Here is a 22911-nt window from a genome sequence, read left to right as displayed (position 1 = left end):
GAGAGAGAGGGGAACAGAGGCTCTGCAGTGGGCTCTGTGCTGGACAGCAGCGAGCCCGTCGTGGGGCTCGAACTTACAAACTGAAACTGTGAGATCGTGACCGGAGCAGGAGTCGGATGCTCAACCAACTCAGCCACCTAAGAGCCCCTCCCACGGTATTTTCTTAAACTAAACGGCAGGAGGTGATTACTGACTTTTATGCTCCTTAAAACACAGTGCCAACTGCTCTACTTCCTGTACATCACCTCAGTGTTGCCACCCTGACACACACACACACACAGGCACATGTACGCACGTACGTATGGAAACACACGTGCACTTCTCATACAGGATACAGACATACACATACACGATGCTACATGTCTGTTCCATTAGCGGGTGTCTGATTCACTGTGAAACCATCCCAGTCCTGCTCAGCTGGCAAAGGTCAGCCCTTAAACAGCCGGGCTCTAGACCTGGGGCCCCGGGCCAAGTTGGTTGAACTAATCAGTCCAGAGACTAAACTTTGATCTATGACATCACCTCCCACAAACAAATGCACCAGACACGTTAGAGGCACCGCTCAGGAACGATCCTGCTGGGACGGGAGGGGGGTCAGCTGCAGGGGCTGACACTGGAAGGAGCCTTGGGGATACGGGGGTGGTTACTCCTCCCTCACTTCCCCCCACATTTCGTGGCTCGTTCCCGAGAGAAGGCTCCTCGGTGAAAGCCTTCCTGTGGGATCATCCGAGCTGCAGGAATTTAACGTAAACATCAGTGAGGAGGGCGTCCGAGTGCCCGACAATGGAACCAGACCTAACTCAGGACTCACAGAACATGCAAGAGAAACACCAATGATCTCCTTTTGTTTTTAATTAAAGCTATATTCCTAATGAGAGAATAGTCTGTCTGGCGGTAGCTGAGTCTGAGACGCCAGGAGAACCGGTCAGACGAACGGACAGGCATGATGACACCCCTTCTGGGTGAGAGGCCGTGGCGAAAATGAAACACACCCTCTGACCAGGGCTTCCTTTCCCGGGTCAGGCGGCCACCTGTTGCATGGGTCTGAGGTTCGGTGACACGGCGAAGGGCTGCCCGTGCTCTGTGACGTCGTCCACGGTCAGCCCGTCCCAGAGCTCGATCAGCGTGGGGCCTTTCTTCTTGTGCACGTCGAACACGGCCTTGTCAGTGATGATCCGGTCCACACAGCGCCTCCCGGTCAGCGGCATGGTACGCTTCTCCAAGATTTTGGGTTCGTTGGCCTTGGTGCAGTGTGCCATGGTGACCACCACTCTGGTCTTGGGACTGGACACCAAGTCCATGCCCCCCCCCCCATGCCTTTCACCTTCTTCCCGGGTATCATCCAGTTAGCCAGGTCACCGTATTTGGAGACCTGCATGGCTCCCAGCATGGTGAGGTCAAGGTGCCCCCCTCGAATCATGGCGAATGAGTCACCACTGGAGAAGAAACAGCCCCCGAGGAAAATGCTCACCGTCTGCTTGCCCGCGTTGATGAGATCTGCATCCACCTCATCTTTGGGTGGGAACGGCCCCAAGCCCAGGATGCCATGTTCACTGTGAAGATGAACAGTCATGTCCGGGCTGATGTAGTTGCTGGCCAGGAGCGGGATTCCTATGCCCAGATTGGCATACATGCCTTCCTCAAATTCAAGAGCTGCCCCCTTGACAATTTGGGCCCCGGGGTCATCTGCAGACTCGGCTTTTTCATCGTGCTCCTTCCTGAGGGCTAGATGCTCAATTCTTTTCTCGTGTTTTTCTCCCTGAATCACGCGGTCGACATAAATGTTAGGAACGTGGATGTCTTCGGGGGCAAAGGTCCCCACATCCACGGTTTCTTCCACCTCCACCACGGAGGTTTCCGCAGCTTTGCACATGGGCACGTTGAAATTCCTGGCGCTTTTTCTGAAGATGACGTTCCCGGCGCGGTCGGCCTTCCACCCCTTCACCAAAGCAAAATCGGCGGTGATGGCCTGCTCCAGAAGATAGTGGTGCCCGTGGAACTCCCTCACCTCTCGGGGCTGGTTCATGATGGCGATGTGGCCGTCGGGCACGGACCTGATGGGGGCGCCTCCCTCCTGAACCAGGGTCCCGTAGGCCATGGGAGTGTAGAAGGCGGGCACCCCGGCGCCCCCAGCGCGGATGCACTCGGCCAGGGTGCCCTGGGGCGTCAGCTCCAGCTCGCCCGCCAGGTACCGGCGCTCGCACAGCGTGTTCTCCCCCACGTAGGAGGAGATGAGGCGGGCGATCTGCTTGGCCTCCAGTAACAGGCCCGGCCCAAAGCCGTCCACGTCCACGTTGCTGCTGACCACGGTCAAGTCTTTGACGCGCGTGCGGAGCAGCGCCTGAATCAGGTTCTCTGGAATCCCGCAGAGCCCGAAGCCGCTGACCATGATCTTGGCCCTGTCCGCGATGTCTTTGACGGCCTCCACGGGATCCGCGTAGAATTTGGCGCGGGTGCGAGCGCTGGTGGCCAGGCAGCGCACACCGCCCTCGGCCTCGGCCAGCGTGGGCCCCCAGCGGCTGGCGGGGACGCGGTGCCCGAGCGCCCGCGCGCGTGAGCCTCTGGAGGACGGTCATCATGCGCTCCGGCTCCGGGCCCCGGACTGAGACCGGCGGGGAACAGGCCAACGCCGGCCGCCACCACCGCGTCACAGAGCAGGGAGGGCGCGTGGGGCGGTGACGCTCACACCGGGTGGCCCCGGCGCCCCTGCCCATAGTGAGGGGCCCCTCCCGCAAGGGGATTCTGGACCCTGCGTCCCCTGCTGCGGAGGCAGCGGCGTTCCTGAGGGGAAGACGCGACACTGAGTCCTAGGGGTTGGCGGCAAGGCCGCCCGTGTCCAGCCCAAAGCCCCGGGGGCAAGGGAGGTCCTTCGCAGAGCCCTTCTGGGCACACCTCTCCCTGTTGGACACCCCCAACTCTGGGTGGTCCCCTTCCTTCTCCGTCACCACACCCTTCCCTGGTGACCTGCTCCAGTCCCCTGGCCCTCAGGCCACGCAGATGGCTGCGCTTCCCACACCTGCGCCGCCCGCCCCCGCGCTCACCTGTCCTGGATGACCGGCCATCTGGACGTCTACCAGGGCTCCCGATGACCTCACTGCCAAAGAAAGTGCTCTGGGGTTGCTGCCTCAGACCTGCCCCCTCCTCTTCTTTTACTCAGACACAAATCTATTAAAAATGGGCCCCTGGCTCACTCCACATTTTCCGTGATACCTCTGCGGCCCACTTTTCTCCATTTCTGCCGCTACCGACAAGCTTCTCCCCACTCCACCTGCACACTGGGTGGCTCCTGAGCCTCTGTGACGGCGCTCTTGTCCCCCACACACCACCCTCCTTGCTCACGTCAGGGGCGGGCCGTTCTGGATACATACGGAGAAAGGTTTTATTTTATCCTAGTTGAGATTTACAGAAAAACTGCACCGACAGCCCAGAGTCCCCGGATACCCAGAGCCGGTTTCCCCTGGGAAATGTTAACATTTAAGTTAGGGCCGTGGCTTTGTCACAACTGATGAACCAATATGATAAATTAACACGATACATATTCGGATCTCGCCGGTCTTCCCCATGTCCTCTCTCTCTTCCAGGGTCCCCGCCCGGATCCCACATGGCCGTCAGCTGCTGCAACTGCTCAGGCGCCTCTGCGCTCTCACACGAGCTCAGACTTGCTTTGTAATTATGACGGTTTGCAGAAGGACCTGAAGGGCACTCTGCAGTACGTCCTTCCGTTTCCGTTTGTCTGGGTTTTTCTCACGGTTAGACGGGGTGTGGGTTTTGGGGGGAAGACCACGAGATGGAGGGCCCTTCCCATCCCTTCATGTCAAGGGGACACGGGAGGTACGTGACATTCACGTGAACCCTGATCACCTGCCGAGGCAGCATGCTCAGCTTTCTCCTCTGTGAACTTACTTCCCCCACCCCGTCCCGACTGTACTTTGGGAAGCAGGTCGCTAAGCGTTGTCACACTGAGGGGTGATGTCCTCCTTGGGGGGGTGGGGGGGGGTGTTTTCAGAGGGCTCTTTTCAGATCCTGCCATCCTCCACTGCTATGAAATACAGGGAGCTACCCCCCACGCTCCAACACCAGGCCCTGGTTTACCCACAGAGGGCCCGGAACGCCTGGCGGGCTCAGTTGGTAAAGCATGCGACGCTTAACCTCAGCATTGTGAGTTGGAGCCCCACGTTGGGTACAGACATTACTTAAAAATAAAATCTTGGGGGCCCTGGCTGGTTTAGTTGGTTAAGCGTCCGACTCTGGCTCAGGTCATGATCTCTCAGTTCACGAGTCTGAGCCCCACATCAGCTCTCTGTCATCAGTGCAGAGCCTGCTTTGGATCCTCTGTCCCCTGTGCCCCTCCCTGGCTCACGCTCTCTCAAAAATAAATAAACGTTAAAAAATAAATATAATCTTAAAAAAAAAGAATGCGCCCTGCCAGCTCTCAGTCTCCTCTCCCATCTGCCCTGGCCCCCCCTGCTCCAGCCTCGGCTGCCCCTTCCTGCAGCTCAGATACGCCAATCTTGTGCCCACCTTTGGCCTCTCCATCCCACCTCCTGCCATAACGGAGGCTCTTCCCCAGATACCTATGGCACGAATGAAGGCGTGATCCTCATTCTACAGATGAGGAAACGGAGGCTTAGCAGGTAAGTATCCTGCAAGGTCACCGAGTGAGAGCGCTGCAGGGCTGGGATTCAAGCCCAGGCCTCTCTGATCAAGTCTGAGGGTATATCCGCTTCCCCTCCTGCCCTGCCCAGTAGGGGACCTCCCACCCTACACGGTTGCTCCTGGAGAGGGAAAACACAGACTCTCTCTTAGCAGCTCAAGCGTGGGTTCCGCACAAGGAGAGGAGGGAGAGCACTGGAGTAGGGGGCCCCCTGCTGCGGGAACCTGGCCCCTGCACCCCGCTGACCCCCACGGCGGGGCAGGGATCGTCACCCCAGGTGCAGGGCTGAGAAAGGCCAGGCCTCCAGGGCCCAGGGAGGGGGCTGCAGCCCTATAGGCTGCCAGCAGCGCCAGAGGAGCCCCCGGGAGAAGGTCTGCCGCCCAACCCTGGGCCTCACCATCGTCCGTTTCCACATAGAGGCGGAGCCCCAGGTCCTTGTTCCGGCTCAACAACCAGCGGTCACTGGCTGCTGTCACGTCCAACACCAGCCAGCCCTCGTCCCCAGCTCGGAGCGTCTGAAGATCCAAAAAGAACAAGTCAGACTCCCTGTGGACACGAAAGAACAATTAACCGAGGGCTGGCACAGCTGCCTCTGTGTTTCTAGGGCCCTCCTGTGGACCACGAGTGGGCGCCTGCCCACCCTCGCGCCGGGTGCCTCACTCTCCTCATCTCACTGCATCTACCCCACAAAGGTGTTACTGCGCCCACGCAGCGATGTGGAAACTGAGGCTCAGGAGCTCAGTGACCTGCCCAAGGTCCTGCCCCAGGACAGCGGGGCACGGACTTGCAGCAGGACTGGTTCTGGGTCACTCCCCACAGTGACACGAGGCCTGGGGTCAAGTATCTTTCTGAGTCTGGGGGTGTGCTCTCCAGGGAGCTCCCCTTCTGTCCTCTGGGACATGTCCCCTCCGGGGCTGGGCCCGATACACCGACAGAGGCTCGACCGGGAGGCGGGGCGTGGGGCAGGCACCTGTTAGACTGCTCTTTGACCACCTCGAACATGCTGACGTGCAGGGTCCCGTTGAGCAGGTGGGTGCTGGCCATCTTGTAAATCCGGAACTCAGCGGCTGTGACCATCTCCCCCTCTGGGATCTGGGTCAGGTCAAAGCGGAACTCCTTCCAGTGGGGCTCCTGGTGGCCCAGGGTACGGTCACGCTCCACTGCAAGACAGAGCGGGACCGGCGGTCACTCGTGTTCTGGGCTCGGGCTGGGGGTGGGCGGAGTTGGGTGGGAGCTGGGGGCCGAGGCAGCCTGGGTGGTGACGGCCCCCTCCTCTGTAAAGGGGCTTGCTCCCAGGCTCCGCCCGCTGGGTGCTGAGAAGGCTCAGTGGGGCTACATGGTGAGGCGTCTGCATAGGACCCAGCATACACCAGCTCAACGAGAGCAGCCTTCACTTCTGGCCCCTGAGTCCCAAACCCGGCCTGCCATCCCCATTCCCTGCTGGCACTGGGACCCGAGGGTGAAGTAGAGGTCAGGTCCCTCCTCTGGGAAGACGGACATCAGAGCCAAGGCAGAAAAGGGCCACGTAAGGGTGCAGACATAACTGAGTACATTTCTGAGCCAGGGGCTGTCCAGAATCTGCCGATGTACATGCATGGAAGCCTGGGGAGGGGGAGCCTTTGCAGCTGACACGGGCTGGGCCTTGAGGGGTGAGAGCGGATGTGTTGAGAGAGAAGGACACTGCACAAGAAAGGGGCCAGCCTCAGCAAAGGCCTAGGGCTGAGGAACAGATTGTGCCAGCAGGGGAAACAACAGCCATAAAACACAGCAAAGGGTGAGATGATGGCAGGCCCCGTTTGGGGACAAGGGGAAGGAAGAAGGAGTGCCGGAGGGAGACTCAGAAAGGAACAAGGAGTAGCAAGTAGGAGTGACAGCTCCTGGAGAGACCTGGTCAGGGCCTGGGGAAGCTGGACAGTCCCATGGTGTGGTGGGATCTGAGCAGGGTTCCCGGAGGAGGGGACATCTGAACTGGCCTTGAAGGATGGGACAGAGTCTTGTCGGGTGGAGAAGGTGGCAGGGAAGGCATCCTAGGCAGAGGGGACCCCAGAGGCACCGGTGTGGGGTGCTGGGGCGTCCACAGAGCAGCAGTGTGGGGGACGGGCCCTGAGTGGCTGTGGCCTGACTGCGGAGGGCTGGAATTCTGGCCCAGGAGCGTGGGCTGTGCCTCTGGCCGCTGGGGTTCAGGGCTCTGGGCAGCAGGGGCGCAGTGTGGTTTGGGGTGGGGAAGAAGGTATGTGTGGAGGGGCAGGTGAAGCACAGGCTGGAGGGGGAGCCAGGGCGGCCTGGTGGCGAGGCTGGACTGTCTGGGCAGGAGGCTGTGGGTGGCAAGTCAATCCCACATCTCCCCAGCTGCCCGGAAGTGCCCAGGACAGTATATTTAGTACCGTCTTACTTTAGCCTCTTGTCACTTTCAAACACCACAAATCTGTGTTTCCGGAAAGCAGGGGTGGGAGCCGCCCAGCGCCGTCCTCAAAACCCAACACTGAGATTTTAATTACATGTCTCTGAGTCTTTTAAAAACTCTCTCTCTCCGGCTACTGGGCTCAGTGACCACAAGTCACCGGGCCGGTGGCGGAGGCGGATGTGGGGAGCACTTCCCGTCCTCACGGTGAGGACCTGGTCTGGTGATGGACAAACAGCTGGGCTGGGTGGGGCCCGTGGACGCACATTTGGACAGGAGGAGACGGGCTTCTCATCCCCAGCCGAGGAGGAGAAGAAACAGAACGTCCATCCTCTGACAGCGTGCCGGACACGCGGCAAATGCCCACCCGTGGCCCAGGCTGTTGCGGAGGCAGCATGACCCAGAGCGGATGCGGGTCCTCCCACACAGGCAGAGAGCGCGGAGGGCAGGGTTCTGGACCCTCACCGAGCGATGCACGTCAAGAATATGGACACGCATGTCCCCTCCCCCCTACAGACATACTCACACTCACACACACGCACAGCTTTGGTGACAATTTCCATCCACTCGAGGACTGCACTGACCACCCTGTTATGTGGCTGTGTAATCCCGGTCGTGCGGGATGACGTAAGTCTAGGCTGCTGGCTGTCACAGGGTGCAGCACAGAGCACGAAGGAGGGTGGCTCAGTCACACCCTTCACCTGTGTCCTCTCAGAGCATCATAGATGTATCTGCTCCCAAGGCCCAGTGGCGGCTGACAGGCGGGTCCTGGGGCCACTGGGAATCTCCGTGTGCAGGCCTGACACTGATTTCATGCTGGATCTGGGGACTCGGGGCACAACCCGTGAGCCCGCCAGCTCCTCACCCTGCGGCCTCCCTCCCGTGCTGACCTGGGGGGCCAGGTGCGCTGGGTCGAGAGAGCCTCATGTACCTGCATTGACCCCAGTTCCCAGCTTCCATTGTGGGTTTGTGAAATCGATGAGGCACCCAGTAGTTCGGCACAGGAAACTCCCCACCCTGGCTGTTCCAGGTAAGCACTAGAAGGGACATTTTTAGGAAAGTAATGCTCTTCATCAGTAATTAGTGGTATTTCCTGAAGTGTGGAACTGGGTAAAGAACACTCCTTCATCTGACAGTTGAGAGGATGCGGAGAGATAACCTATGGATTTGCCTCTTTTTCTGTGGCTGTTGCTTTGAGTCAGTAGAGAGACTTTCCAAAAGCTGGTGCTCTGGGAAAGCATTTTCGGGGACCTCTATGACCCCTTTGTTAACAGTGCAAACCAAGCCTACTTTAGCCAAAGAGGTAGCTTAGGGCAGCACAGGGAGCTCTGACCAGTGGTCAGGACATTCACTGCAGGCCTGACCCTGCACCAACCAGGTACGTACTTGGCCTCGTCTCCTCTGTGAACTGAGAATAAGGGTACTGCCCAGCTTTCCTCACTTTATAAACAGTCAGACAATGGACTGGGAGGGGTGGCCATTCAACAAGAGTTCTTGAGGAGCCTGACTTGCAATCTCCCTACATTGTGCTAAGATGTGGTACCCTGGTACCCTCAGGAGGCCATGTCAGAAATTTCAAAGCTGGGGGGAGGAGAGGGAAGGAAGAAGTGGAATGATCTTTTCCCAAATAAATGTGTTAACCTGCCCATTTAATTTTCCTTAGTTTATCAAGTTCAATTTATAAACAAATTTATTAAGTTCTTACTATATGTAAGATTGTTCTGATAACCCAGTGAAGAATTGGGCAAAAGACATGAACAGACACTTCTCCAAAGAAGACATCCAGATGGCCAACCGACACATGAAAAAATGCTCAAGATCACTCATCATCAGGGAAATACAAATCAAAACTACAATGAGATACCACCTCATACCTGCCAGAATGGCTAACATTAACAACTCAGGCAACAACAGATGTTGGCAAGGATGTAGAGAAAGAGGATCTCTTTTGCACTGCTGATGGGAATGCAAACTGGTGTAGCCACTTGGGAAAACAGTATGGAGGTTCCTCAAAAAATTAAAACTAGAACCACCCTACGACCCAGCAATTGTACTACTAGGTATTTATCTAAGGGATACAGGTGTGCTATTTCAAAGGGATACGTGCACCCCAACATTTATAGCTGCACTACCAATAATAGCCAAAGTAAGGAAAGAGCCCAAATGTCCATCAATGATGAATGGATAAAGAAGATGTGGTATATATATACAATGGAGTATTACTCGGCAATCAAAAAGAATGAAATCTTGCCATTTGCAACTACATGGATGGAACTAGAGGGTATTATGCTAAGCGAAATTAGTCAGAGAAAAACAAATATCATGACTTCACTCGTGAGGACTTTAAGACACAGAACAGATGAACATAAGGGAACGGAAGCAAAAATAATACAAAAACAGGGAGGGGGACAAGACATAAGAGACTCTTAAATATGGAGAACAAACAGAGGGTTGCTGGGGGTGTAGTATAAGGGGAGATGGGATAAATGGGTAAGAGGCTTTAAGGAATCTACTCCTGAAATCATTGTTGCAATATATACTAACTTGGATATAAATTTAAAAATTAAAAACAAAACAAACACAAAAACAAAAAAACAAAACAAAACCAAAAAAAAAAAACCCTAGAAGATGGCCTTCAGCTGGATCCTGAGCATGCTGGGACCCTGATCTCAAATTGCAGCCTCCAGAACTGTGAGAAATAAATGCTTTTCTGTTTAAGCCAAAAAAAAAAAAAAAAAAAAAAAAAAAAAAAAAAAAAAAGACTGTTCGGAGCACTGGGAATACAGTGAATAAGACAGGTAAATTGGGTCTCTGTACTGACAGAGTTTACGATCTAAGGGGGAAGACACAATATGAACAACAAAACAAGTAAGATAGGCGATGCTGTTTACATTGTGAGTGAAATATAGAGGGTTATAGGCTCAAAAGTAATGGCAACAGGGAGAGGGTACTTTTCATAGGGTGCTCAGTACAGCCTTTGCGAGGTAGGTGAGAGCAAACATGAATATTCTCACACGTTGCTGGTAGGAAGGCATTGGATAGAGATGCCCGCCTGGGTGGCTCAGTTGGTTAAGCATCCGGCTTTTGATTTCAGTTCAGGTCATGATCTCACAGTTTGTAAGTTCAAGCCCTGCATCAGGCTCTGTGCTGGCTGCTTAGGATTCTCTCTCTGCCCCTCCCTATTGCTCGCTCTACCTCAAAAATAAATACACATTAAAAAAAAAAAAAGGAATGCATTGGAGAGGAATTTGGCAATATCCTTTTGCAGGACCATGGCAAAATTACATATGAATTTACCCTTTAACAACACAACCCTTTGTCGCACTGGCAAAAACATGAAAGGCCACGCACCAAGTATTTACTGGGCATAGGAAACACACAGAGCGACACCTGGCACTTCTAAATGTTTATTTTCTACATAATTATAAAAACTGCCAAAAATGATCAAACGTTGGACCAGCTGGTCTGGGGAACCGCAAATGAATTTACTTTCTGATTCACCTTAATGTGGCTTCCAGAATAAGAAACAATCATGAATCACCAACATGTGTTGATAGGACTCTTGGCCTTCTCCCTCAGTCTCTGATAAACCAACCTCCACATCCCATGTTTGGGAAAGGCCCTTTCTGTGGGGAGGTTGTGGCCTCCGCCCTCTATGACTGCCACCCACAATCTGCATCTGAGGCCCTGCACCACTCATGGGCCAGGTCTCCAGATGCCACACCCGGAGTCTACCAGTCCTACACCAACAAAAACTTTGGCTATTTTTGTGCCCTGGACAAAATTTAGAGTCATCCAGAAGACCTAAATCTGTCTTGTTTCTGACCATAAGTAAGCCACCCAGAGTGGCTGTTAAGAAAAGAAAATCTGACCCGTCTGCCCTCAAACCCTTCCCCAGCCCCACAGGGCCCCTGGGAGGAGCCCAAGCTCTGGTTCCAGGACCCCCTGAGCTGACCTGGCCCAACCTCATGGCCTCCTCGGCCTTCCGGCTGCAAACACCCTCCCTGGACACCCTCCCCAAAGCGCTCTCTCCTGAGTTGCCCCCATCCCACCTGGTCCAAAGGCTACTCTCCTCTCAGTCCAGCTGTCAAGGCCCCCTCATCCTGCTCCAACCCCACACAGATCAGCCTGCCAGCCTCTCCCTTTCCCCAGTCCCAGGGGTCCCCATCTCTGCTCCACGTGCCCTTTTGGATGGTGCACAATTGAGGGCAGGACTGCACAATGTGGGGTGGAAACGGGAGGCTCTCAGTGAACTTCCACTGAGCCCCTTGTGTTCTGGGGGCCCAGAGAGGGGATGTGTCTGCTGGTTCTTCCCAAGGTCCCTGGGACAGCGGCTCATCATCCAGCAGCCGCTGCCCCTTGGGTTGGCCATGCTGCCGGTCTGGAGTGGCCTCCGTGTCAGAGTGTGCCTCCATCAGAAGCTACTCACGTTGTCACTTTGCCTTGGGACTGGCCCCCCTTTGCATGGCCAGGCTGCTAAGGGGGAGGGCAGGCTCCCCAGGGTCCCAGAGGCAGATGTGTGGGTCCTGTCTGGCTGGTCCTGCTTGTGACAAGGGCGAGGGCCCCTGCCCCTTCAGACCTAAAACAAGACCCAGGTCTCCATGGCCGGTGCAGGCCCACCAAGGGGCTGCAGAATGGACCACCTACCAAGTCTGCAGCTGAAGGGCTTCTTCCTCCCACCCAGAAATCTCGGTGCTTCCCAGAGGAGGCCAAGGCTCCATTTCTAAGGTATTTTTAGTCAGTTTTCATTACCGACTTTTTTCAAGAGCTGTTTCCATAAATGGTTCTGCACTCATGATTGCTGGTCCAGGCCTCCGACGGCTTCAGACCCCAAATTAAAAGGGAACACCCGCACACTCCCCCACATCAAGTCTGTCAAGGCCAAAAAATAGATCCGAGGAGATTGAGCAAGGATACGATTCCCCAGTGCAAACCCGAGGGAAGAACTGAACTGTGGGACTTTTCCGGAAAGATGCGGTCACAGTGACACATCCCTCTCTCCCGTAGGGAATGGATTTCCGTAAGGAGATGGATTGGGTGTACCTCCCTGCCCTGGGCCTCACCCCTGGAGGAGCCCCCATCAGTGGGCAGGGGTGGGCACATTCTTTGGTCAGAGCTGGAAAGGCCTCCAGGGCAACCCTGCAGACATGGGGAAACTGAGGCCCAGAGGGGTAAAGACTTGCCAGGGGTCGTACGTCAGGTGAGAGCCCTTCGTGTGGACTTTCAGACCTGCAGCTGAGGTAAAATGAGTGGCCCTAGCTTCCCTCCAGGTGGTGATACTGGGATGGGGGGGGTCACCTGTCAATGAGGTTCTCCTGTCAATGGGGCCCCCCCCTGAGAATGCCTGCTGAAGCCACCTTCTTCCAGGCAGGGCCCTGGGGGCACTGGAGGTCCCAGGAAGCGCCCAGGGAGATGCCAAACCCGCTGTCAGCCTCCACAAAGACAGTGAGGGCGGCCCTGCTCTGCTGCACCGACCAGGCCCAGACTCCTGCCCCTGCTCTCAGCTCCCTGCCTCCAGCTGTGATCGTCCTCCCTCAACCTTGCCAGTCTGCCCTGAGTGCCTGCCATGCAGGGGATGGGGTGCACGGGGTGGGGGTGCCCCAAAGACTCAGATCTGTCCCTGTTCTCAGGTCGTTCATGGTTTCCCAGGGAGTAAAACAGGGGCGAGACATGGCCCTGAATGAGACTGGCAGAAAGTGACTCAAATCCTAAGAGAAATACACACGATGGGGATGAAGGCTCTAATCATGGAGGGTGCCTTGGGGAGCAGGGGTCAGAGAACACTTTTCTAGAAAACGTATTTGAGAGTGGTGGAAGAATTCTGACAAACAGAAATGGAGGAGAGTATTTTAGGCAAAGGCGCAGAGGTGGGAAATAATGTGCCACCTCCCTTTTTATTTATTTTTTTAATTTGATAGAGAGAGAAAGAGCAAGCAAGCACGAGTGGGGGAGTGGGACAGAGGGAGAGCAAGAGAGAATTCTGAGCAGGCTCCACTCTCAGTGTGGAGCCCCATGCAGGGCTCCATCTCACGACCCTGGGATCCTGACCTGAACCAAAATGAACAGTTGGACACTCAGCTGACTGAGCCAGGCTTCCCTCAGCTCCCATTTTTTAAGCACTGAACTGTGTCAGGCATCATACTGGGCATGTCACACATGCCATTTCTATTAATGCATAATTGTATTAGCTATCTATTGCTATGTAACACAGTAACCCAAATGTAGCAGCTCAAAACAAGAAACATTTATTATTTCACATATTTCTGAGGGTCAAGAATCTAGGCACTTAGCTGGGTGAGTCCCTCTCAGGGTCCCTTATGGGGTGACAGTCAAGTTGCTGGCTGGGGCTGCGGTCTCAGAAGAACTGACTGGAATGAACACATCACTTCTAAGCTCACTAATGTGGCTGTTGGTGGCAGGGTTCTGTTCCTCACCATGTGGGCCTCTCCGTGGGATTGCTCACAGCATTCCCGGCATGACTTCCCCAGACTCCACAATCTGGGGCGTGGAGGAGTGGTGGGGTATAGGACCCAAGATGGAAGGGGCAGTCTTTTATAACCCAATCTCGGAAGTGACACATCATCACTACTGTCATATTCTATTGGTCACACAGACCAGCAATGGCAGAGTGTGAAAGGGGCCTACACAAGAACATGAACACCAGGAGGCGTGACCACTGAGAACCAGACTGGAGGCCACGACAACTCAGTGAAAGAGATATTATTCACCCCATTTTATAGATGAGGACACTGATGATCAGGGAAGGTAACTGATTTGCATGAGTTCACAACCAGGAGCACCCAAGGTGGGGTGAGAGTCTAGGTCTGTCTGATTCCAAAGTCTGTATTTTCCCTTCATCCACAGCCTCACCAAGTTGGAGACATGTCAAGGGAATACTGTGTGGCTCAGCTGGGCCAGAACACTAGACACTGAGTGGCAGACTCGGGGAACCTGAATTCAATTGTGACACGAAGGAACACACAGAAGGATTCTGAGCAGGGAAAGCTAGCAGTGGATTTTCACTTGAGGAACTGGGGTTCCAAAACCCCAAGAGCTTTTTTACCTCCCTGCCTCCTCTCGCACCTTCTCCTCCCACCTCTTTCTGACTAAATTCTACCCTCCCTCAAGGTCCAGCAAAATGACACTTCCTGCCAAGCCCTCTCTGTCCCCCAGCCAGGACACCATTCTTCCTCTTCTTTGGGCCTTGTTCGTCTCCCACAAAATGAAACACCGTGTCTCTCTTGTGCTGTACTGAACCTCCATGCTCCTGTTTGTTGAGTAGGTGAAAGGCCATTCCTCCCATTTTGCCATAATTTATATGGACTTGTCTCTGGGCCCACCTTTCCCACTCTAATGAGCAGACCTCGGGCGGGGGCTCTACTTTGGAGGAGGCCCCAGGATAACCAGGAAAGGGAACAGCACACAGTAGGTTCATAGTAGTGTTCATTAAGGAATGGCCACAGACTGAACAACCCAACTTTCTCCATCCCCAGGTCTCCCAGCCTTCAACTTCCCCCCAACCCTTACTGTATTCAGAGCCCAAGGCTGCTGGGAATAAATAGCTGCTTGCTCAGGGTATAGAGGCAGCAGTTAAAGGAAATAATTGGGTTTTACTTCTGGTCTTATTACCAACTAGCTGCCCTTGGGCTAAAAGCCAACAGACAAAGCTAATACTTATTGAGCATTTAACAGGTACTGTTTCAACATTTTACACAGATTACCTCATGTGATACAGCAATCCTGTGAGGCAGGAACTATTTATTATGTCTCCCCTTTTGAAGATGAGGAAAACTGAGGCACAGAGCATTCACTAACTTACACAAAAATCATATAAACAGTATCAGGCTTCTGGGCAAAAGACTGAGTCAAGACGTTCAGTGGGAGAGTGTTCTCGGTAGGGAACAGAGGGAGCAGCACCAAGCATGGCTGAACAGTGATTTGACCACACAAAGGCTCAGCCCATTCCACGTGCACTGGGAGCCCTGGGGCTGGTTGCTGGTGCCTTCCTGGAGACAAGGGACTGGACATGTACGCCCCCATAAACCAACCATTAAATGTGGGGTGCCGCCACGGAGGGTGGCTAACATCGGATAAAAAGCTCCTGGGGGCCTAGCTGATGGGTGCCTACAGAAGGACTCGGTTGCCAGCAGCCCACCCTCCAGGCAGCTGGGCAATGGATGACTCACTCCTGAAGAGAAGATGTGCGAAACATCACGACACCCACTACAAACTGCAAGTGGTGGAATGGGGATCCAAACCTAGGCAGCCTGAGCTGACCAATGGGCTGCAGGTCCCTAAGTAAATGGTCGGGCTGGGTTTGAGGGGGGGGGCGAGGTAGGGTGCAGAGAAACATGGCAGGCCCTTCCCCCATAACGCTGGCTGTTAGTACCGAGCACTGCCAGGCACTTGCTAAGTTTTTAAGTGCTTAACCTATTTAAGTGTTGCACTAGGGACACAGGTAGATGATCCCAATGTTAAAGGTGAGGAAACTGAGACGCAGAGACTCTAAATAACCTGTTCAGTGTCTCACAGCTCTCAAGCGGCAGAGCCAGGGTTGAAGCCCCATGTGTCCTCCTCCAAAGTAACCCACCACTCTGGCCTCCCACCTGCAGGGCTGACCCTCCTCACTGCTGTGATCCACTCTTCACATCCGCCCCTGTGGATCTGGGTACCCAGGAACTGGGCCAGTCACTAATACTCCTTAAGACTCAATTTCCTCCTCTGTCAGCTGGGGGAGGTAGTAGTCATTTACCTCAGAAGGGTAAAAAAAACACTGAGGAGATGGACGTAGGAGTCAGTTGTCAGGGATCCACAGGGGACACCAGCCTGGTGGACAGACAGGGTTTTAGAGAAAAGGGACCCACCTTCAACTCTTGGAAAGAGAAACCTTTGGAAACCATCAACAAAATGCAAAGGTGACCTGTGAAATGAAAGACAATATTTGCAAACCACATATCTGATAATGAGCTAATATCTAAAATATATAAGGATTTCATTCAACTCAAGAGCAAAAAAAAAAAAAAATCCAATTTAAAAATGGGCAGAGAAACTGAATAGATATACTTCCAAAGAAGACATACAAATGGCCAACGGGTACTCGAAAAGGTGCTCAGCATCACTCGCATCAGGGAAATGCAAATCAAACCACGAGATACCACCTCACACCTGTTAGAATGGCTGTCATCAAGAAGACAAGCGATAACAATCTCTTGTTGAGGATGTGGAGAAAAGAGAACCCTCTGGCAACTGTTGCTGGGAATGTAAATTGGTGCAGCCACTATGGAAATTATCACGGTGGTTCCTCCAAAAATTGAAAATAAGACTACCATATGACCCAGCAGTCATACTTCTGAGAATACATCCAAAGGAAATGAAAACAAGACCCCAAAGAGATATCTGCACCCCCATGTTCACTGCACATTATTCACAACAGCCAACATATGGAAACAACCTAAGTGCCCGTCAACAGATGAGTGGACAAAAAGATGTGGTATGTAGATGTAATGGCATATTATTCAGCCATGAAAAAGGAGATCCCGCCATTTGTGACAACACGAGCTGCACTTTGAGGGCATTATGCTAAGTGAAATAAGCCAGACAGAGAAAAACAGATACTACATGTTACCACTTCTAAGTGAAATCTTAAAAAAAAAGAAGAAGAAGTCAAAATCACAGAAACAGATAGCAGAAAAGTGGTTGCCAGGGGCTGGGTGGGGTGGGGCAAATAGGAAGACATTGGTAAAAGGGTACAAACTTTCAGCTATAAGATGAATAAGGTCTGAGGACCTAATGTAAAACATAGGGACTATAGTTGATAACACAGTATTGTGAAATTGAAATCTATAAGGTGATGGACGTGTTAATTAACTAAAGAGGAGAATCCACGAACAATGTCTATGTGTATCAAATCACCATGTAGTATACTTTTGATATCTTAGAATTTTATATATCTGGGGCGCCTGGGTGGCTCGGTCGGTTAAGCGTCCGACTTCGGCTCAGGTCATGATCTCACGGTCCGTGAGTTCAAGCCCCGCGTCGGGCTCTGTGCTGACCGCTCAGAGCCCGGAGCCTGTTTCAAATTCTGTGTCTCCCTCTCTCTCCGCCCCTCCCCTGTTCATGTTCTGTCTCTCTCTGTCTCAAAAATAAATAAATGTTAAAAAAAATTTTTTTTAAAGAATTTTATATATCAATTATATATCAGAAAAACTAGATTAATTACTTTTTAATAAGAGATGCTACCTTTGGACATATGGTCACATTAATAGCTTTAAAGATGGATAAAGGATTTACTGTTAAATGAAAGACAAAGTAGCAAGACTGGACATTTATGTCATACTTTGTAAAAAAAAATAATAATAAAATGTTAGAATCTGTATTGATAAAATGTCAGGGCAGGTTGGGAACTCTACACCAAAGAATTAGAACGCTGGTTTTCTCTGAAGTGGAGAGAGGATTACTAGGGGCTTCCATATTGTATATTTTTGAACATATGGTCTAATTTTGTATAATGAAATTCTACAATGAATTTATATGGTATGAATTTTTGCATTATGTATATAAATCCTAAAACAAGGAAATTTTAAAAATAAGATTCTCAGTTTCCAATATATATTCAATATAGTCCAATTCAGCAACACTTACTGCACCTAATGGTGGGCCAGGCCCAGGTCTGGGCAGAGAGGCAGTGTCTATGTAGGAGAAGAGCAGAGGAGACAGGAAGGTGACCTGCTGGGTGGCCTTGGGAAAACCACCTAACTTCTCTGAGCCTCACTCTCCTCTTTTCAAAACAAAGATGTGACCTTAAGTGTGATGCAAATGAAGAGACAGACTCAGAGGTTCTGAGCAAAGGGTCCTCACCAGGTGCCATCTTACACACTCCACGAACAGCTTGCAGGGTGGGCTATTTTACACGAGTGTCTCCATTTTACAGAGGACGAAACTGAGGCTCTAAGAAGTGGCCTGGAGAGCCCAGATCACACTGAGACTCAGTGGTGGCATCAAGATGCACAGGTTAGAGCCCCCCACCCAGGTCCTGTCTGCCCTCCCACTGTCCATCCGCTCCTGGGCTCCAGAGCCCCCCCTGGGGGGGGGGGTCACTGTCTAGACCAGTGGTCTAGACAACCATCTTTGTGGCTTAAGTATTCCTTGCTCCCCACTAGGAGGCCAGCTCCGCAAGGGGAGGGACTTTGTTTCGCTCACTGTCCTATCCCAGGAACTAGAAAGAACTATGTCTGGCACAGAGCAGGTACCACATGACTATCTGTTGAGTGAATTCATGAAAAATGAAAGAGTTCCCTAGTAAAGAACCAAAGGAAGTACCTTCAAGGTCACAGGGCTGAGCGGGACGTGGGCCAGGTCCCTCATTCCCACTCAGCCCTGCCTCTCCCAAATCCAGCGCCTCAGGTCAACACCCCCTGTCCTCGGCTGCCTGAGGCACGGGAATAAATTAGTCTGGTCAGAGAAGGGTCTCGACAAAAGTGAAGATGGCTTGATGCATTTCTAGCTAGACCTCTGCCTTTAGGGCTGTTTGTGCCTCAGTTTCTCAACCTGGAACACGGCATCTGCTGGCCCAGCGGCTGGAGGTCAAGAAGGACCAGGACCAACGTGCGGAGTTGGTCTTTCTGGCCTCATTCCTCCCTCCCCGCAGGCTGGGCCAGCCTGAGGCGCCCAGGGAGCAGCCAGTCAGACCCACGCTCCAGCCCAGGGGACGGGGTGGTGCCATGAGGAGGTGCCTCCAACACGGAGCCACGGGGTCAGGGCCGGGAGGCCCTGTGTTTTCTGACACCATCGCTGTGGACTGGATGAGAAAAGAGGTCCAGAGAGGGAAGGGAGGTGACCTGGGACAGGAAGGACTCAGTGGCGAGCCCAGGCGGTACAAGAACCTGGGTGTTGCCTCCCAGCTCAGGCCTCTCCTCTCCGTGAGCACAGGGGACACCCAGGACAGGTATCGGCCCCCATTACCGTGTCCTGGCCAAGGGCAGCCAAGAGCATATAGGTGGAGACTCACTGACAGGCCAGGCAGGGGCCCCAGCTCTGACCATAGTCCTGGCCTCCCTAAAGAGACACTGTCAGCCATGACACGGGCTTCCTATAGCACCTGCCTGGGCACAGAGGCCTGACCCCCGGGCCAGAGGCCTGTGGGAGGCTAGAGGTCTCTGGGTCCCACAGGCTGCCATGGACGGTCAGAGGCCCAGCAGGCAGCAGGTCTGGCTTCTCAGGACCCGGATGAGGCCAACAGGAGGTGGAGCTGGAGGCAACAGGTGTGGGAGCCTGGGCGTGGGTGCTGACACCATAGCGACTCTGCTATTAGTCTCGGTGGTGGTTCAGGGGCCTGGGGCCTGGGCCTCCAAACAAGGAAAGAATCCTGGTAGGTGTCTAATCCCCCCGCCCCCACAGCCCAGGTAATTACCAGTTAAAACTACTCAAATTGAAGGAGTTGTACTAGTGCAATTAGCACATCAGAATAAAGGAGGCCCTCTGACAGCTGGCTGGGCCCGCCCACAGACCGGGCTTCCACTGAACAAAGATCTGCTTGTTAATCCCACAGCGTCAGAGGCCTTCGATCTTCGTGAAACACACAGAGATGGCGTGGGAAGAAGCTGGCATCTGGAATCCACAGCCCCTGGATGATGTCATGGATGCGCTGTGTGGCCCTGGACTGGCCATTTCACCTCTCTGAGCCCATGAAAAGGGCTTGGGGTGGCTCAGTCAGTTAAGCATCAACTCTTGATTTTGGTTCAGGTCATGATCTCATGGTTCGTGAGTCCGAGCCCCGCATCAGGCTCTGTGCTGACAGCTCAGAACCTGCTTGAGATTCTGTCTCCCTCTCTCTCTGCCCCTCCCCCTTCTCCCTCTCTCTCTCTCTCTCTCTCTCTCTCTCAAAACAAATAAGTAAACGTTAAAAAAAGAAGTGTGGGACATTCCCACACATCCAACCAAGGCTGGCCAGCAGCTGGGAGGGACCAGAGTCGGGAGCAACCAGGCCCAGGCTCACCGACCAGAGGCATGATTTTCTGTTCCTCCCATCTATCAACTGAACACACAACAACCCTGACGATGCATTGATCTCTAGGAGCCCCACTTTACAAGGAGGATCTGTGGCTCCAAGAGGACAAGGGATGTGCCTAAGACTACACAGCAGAGGCACAAGAGGAATCAGATGTGTCTGAACTAAGGGTGATGCTTGATTCACAACAGCAGCTCCCACCAAGGCCGTGTGCGCCTTGACCATGGGATGCTGGGGAAGCAGGACATTGGCCGGGCAGTGACTCACTAATGGATGGGGTCCATTCTCAGGATAACTGTATCTACAGCCCCTCTTGGTTCTGAGCCCCAGGTCAGCTTGTTCTGAGGACAGGCCTCAGTTTTACACATGGTCTCCATTATCCCGCATCCCCCACCCTGCCCTCTAACCAGGAAGGTGGCATTCACTGGCCCAAGTCCTGTGCCTGGCACCGGGCTCTCAGCAGAGGTTAACAGCCGCTTCCTGCTGTTCCCTCACCTCAGGCACCCACCAGCTCGGGGCTGGGGGGGGACAGAGGCCTCCTTGGCTGTCCCCTCGGCCTGCCCCAGTGTAGGAAGCAAATGGCTAAAGACCCCACAAGACCTGCCGCTGCTCCATCCCCTGGGTTTCTCTGCCTAAACCCCTCTGGAAGCTCTCTACACCCTGAAAGCCTGCCCTCCTAACAGGAGAAAGAAATATCAGCTCCTTGAGGAGGTGGATGTAGGGCTACCTCCTTGTCCTGACTGGGCCACAGAGAGGCTGTGCTATCTTGGGCATAACATTGTCTCTCTGAGCCTCAAAGTCCTCATCGGGGAGATGGGGATGAAGATCATGTCTGGTAACAGGGCTGTCGGGAAGGTCAAGAGTGACGCTGTGGGTGAAGGGAGGCTGTTGGCCTTGGCAAAGGTCTTCTCCCATCTAAGCCTGAGCTGTAGTCCCTGCGCCCCCAGATCCAGTCTGGTGTCTGCTCCAGCCCTGACCCCACAGACAGGAGGCAAAGCGGATAGGGGACAGATAGTCAGGACTGCAGATTAAAGAGCATTTAATAATAGGAAAGACATCTTTGAAAACTAACCATAAATGGCTCCACGACTTGTACAGAGTTTCTGCAGAGAGGAAGGGCTGGGCTTTGTGTGGGAGAAGGAGGGGTGTCCGAGCTGCCCACCATGTCCTTCCACAGCCTGGACCTTCACAGCATGCCAAGCCACGTCCCAGGTGCTGCGCTCAGGGTGACAAGACCGCCGACGGCCCCACTGAGCTCAGAGTCCACTCCTTCCCCACCCGCTGCCCTGACAGCCACACCCTCACCTACAGGGGCTGGGGCTCTGACCAGGGAACGGGCTGCTGTGGACTCATGACATCTTGGGCTCTCATCTCAGCTCTGGGCACTCTGATGATGTCACCGGGGCTTTCCACGCTGAACTTTGTCCCTTTCTCCAGTACTGCCCTTATCACTGTGGCAGCATCCCGGCCTGTTTACTCATCCGTCTCCCCAGGACCACACTGTCTTCCTGGCACTGCCCGGTCCACCCGACATGAGATGATTCCTACCCTTGGGTGTTTCCAGGGGCGGGACGAACGCGCACATCGTTGGGACTCACATCCGCGTCTGTCGGAGTGAGCGGGGCCCACAGCCCTTGGACTCGGCCGCCCTGAGCTCCGCATTCCCAGCCCTCTGTGGGGGCGTGGCCGCGATCAAAGGGGCGCGCACCGGCCAAGGCGGTCCCCTGGACCCGTCCGCACCCGCGCGTCCACCCGGTGGTCTGGTCGTACGGTCACCGGGGCCCCGGACGCCCACCCCGACGGCCTCACTCACCCATGTTGACGAAGCTCATGACCAGGTCGGCGCGGCCCGGGCGCCGCTCGGGGGGGCCGCCGTCCTCGTCGTCGTCGCGGGCCATGGCGTGGTACAGGTCCAGCATGAAGAGCGGCGCCGACGCGGGCAGCCGGGAGGCGGCGGACGGCGCGCGGGGCCGGGGCCGCCCGGGCAGCCCGAGCACCGCCAGGATCTCGCGCTGCATGTCGCGGCGCTCGCGCGGGCCCAGGCGGCGGGCCGGACAGCCGGCCGGGGCGCGCGGGCCGGGGCCGCCGCCGCTCAGCGCGCACAGCGCCAGGCCCACGAGCCACAGCGGCCCGGGGCGCGCGGCCATGGCCGGGCCGGGCGGGCGCTCAGCGGGCGCGCATCCGCTCCGCGGCCGGGCGGGGACCGGGGCCGCGGCCGCCCCGACGGCGGACGGCGAACGGCGGGCGGGGCTCGGGGTCGGCCGCACGGGGCGCGCTCGCCTGCGGTTTCCCAGCACCTGCTGGGTTCGGGCGGCGTGGACGCGGCAGGGGCTCCTTCGGGAGCTGGGGGCTGGCGGCCAATCTGTCTGTGGCGGCCGATCCGTCAGTCGGCTGCTGCCGAGGCCCGCTCAGCTGCAGGGGCGGCGGGCGAGCTCCGGTCTGCGCTCGGGACGACGCAGATCCGACGGCGCCGCTGCAGCTGGAGCTGCGGTCTGCGCTGCGCGCCCGCCTCCGCCGCCCGTGGGCCCCGCGTGCCGCCGTCGGGCCCCGCCCCCTCCGCTCCCGACCAATGGGGGCTCGGGGCGGGGCCAAGGCCGCCGGACCGAAGCCAGGGGGAAGGGGCGGTGGGGCGCGGGTGGTGCAGCAGGTGGTGGTGACGCCGAGATGCCGTCCGCTGTTCGGTGGTGGGCGGGTCCGGCGAGGGGTCCCCTGTCCAGCTGCCGGGTCGTCGGGGTCGTGCTGGGCTCCCCTCCCAGCCGGCACCGTCGGGCGGGCGGGGGGCCTCGGCCTGGGGACACGAGGGTAGCGGGGCAGTCGGGAGAAATGAGGGCCCTGCGCTCCCGCAGGGCG

At 55.1% G+C, this 22911-nt stretch overlaps 2 protein-coding genes across 4 annotated transcripts in view; both read right to left on the bottom strand.

The window, feature by feature from the left end:
• Positions 1–22547, bottom strand: part of BMP8B (bone morphogenetic protein 8b) — a 28984-nt gene extending 6437 nt beyond the window's left edge. The window contains exons 1-3 of one of the 3 annotated variants that reach the window (XM_053897046.1): positions 21875–22547; positions 5648–5814; positions 5052–5169 (exon numbers count right to left, since the gene is read on the bottom strand). In XM_053897046.1, the coding sequence (XP_053753021.1) occupies positions 5052–5169; positions 5648–5814; positions 21875–22208 (619 nt within the window). In that variant the 5' untranslated portion in view covers positions 22209–22547. Of the gene's footprint in view, positions 1–5051; positions 5201–5624; positions 5815–21874 lie in introns of all 3 variants that reach the window. The other 2 variants (XM_053897057.1, XM_053897050.1) reach the window with 2 other exon arrangements.
• LOC109255479 (succinyl-CoA:3-ketoacid coenzyme A transferase 2, mitochondrial-like) lies at positions 341–2791 on the bottom strand. Its single transcript, XM_019430227.2, is given in 2 exon segments — positions 341–1310; positions 1313–2791. Coding segments are annotated over 2 exon segments (1368 nt in total). The 5' UTR covers positions 2390–2791; the 3' UTR covers positions 341–1019.
• Positions 22548–22911: the final 364 nt, after the last annotated feature.

The sequence above is a fragment of the Panthera pardus genome, unplaced genomic scaffold (genome assembly GCF_024362965.1).
Source record: "Panthera pardus isolate Hobbes unplaced genomic scaffold, ASM2436296v1 HiC_scaffold_11, whole genome shotgun sequence".
Lineage (NCBI taxonomy): Eukaryota > Metazoa > Chordata > Mammalia > Carnivora > Felidae > Panthera > Panthera pardus.
The sequence above is the reverse complement of the archived record's forward strand: the minus strand, read 5'-3'. Positions and strand labels throughout refer to the sequence as shown.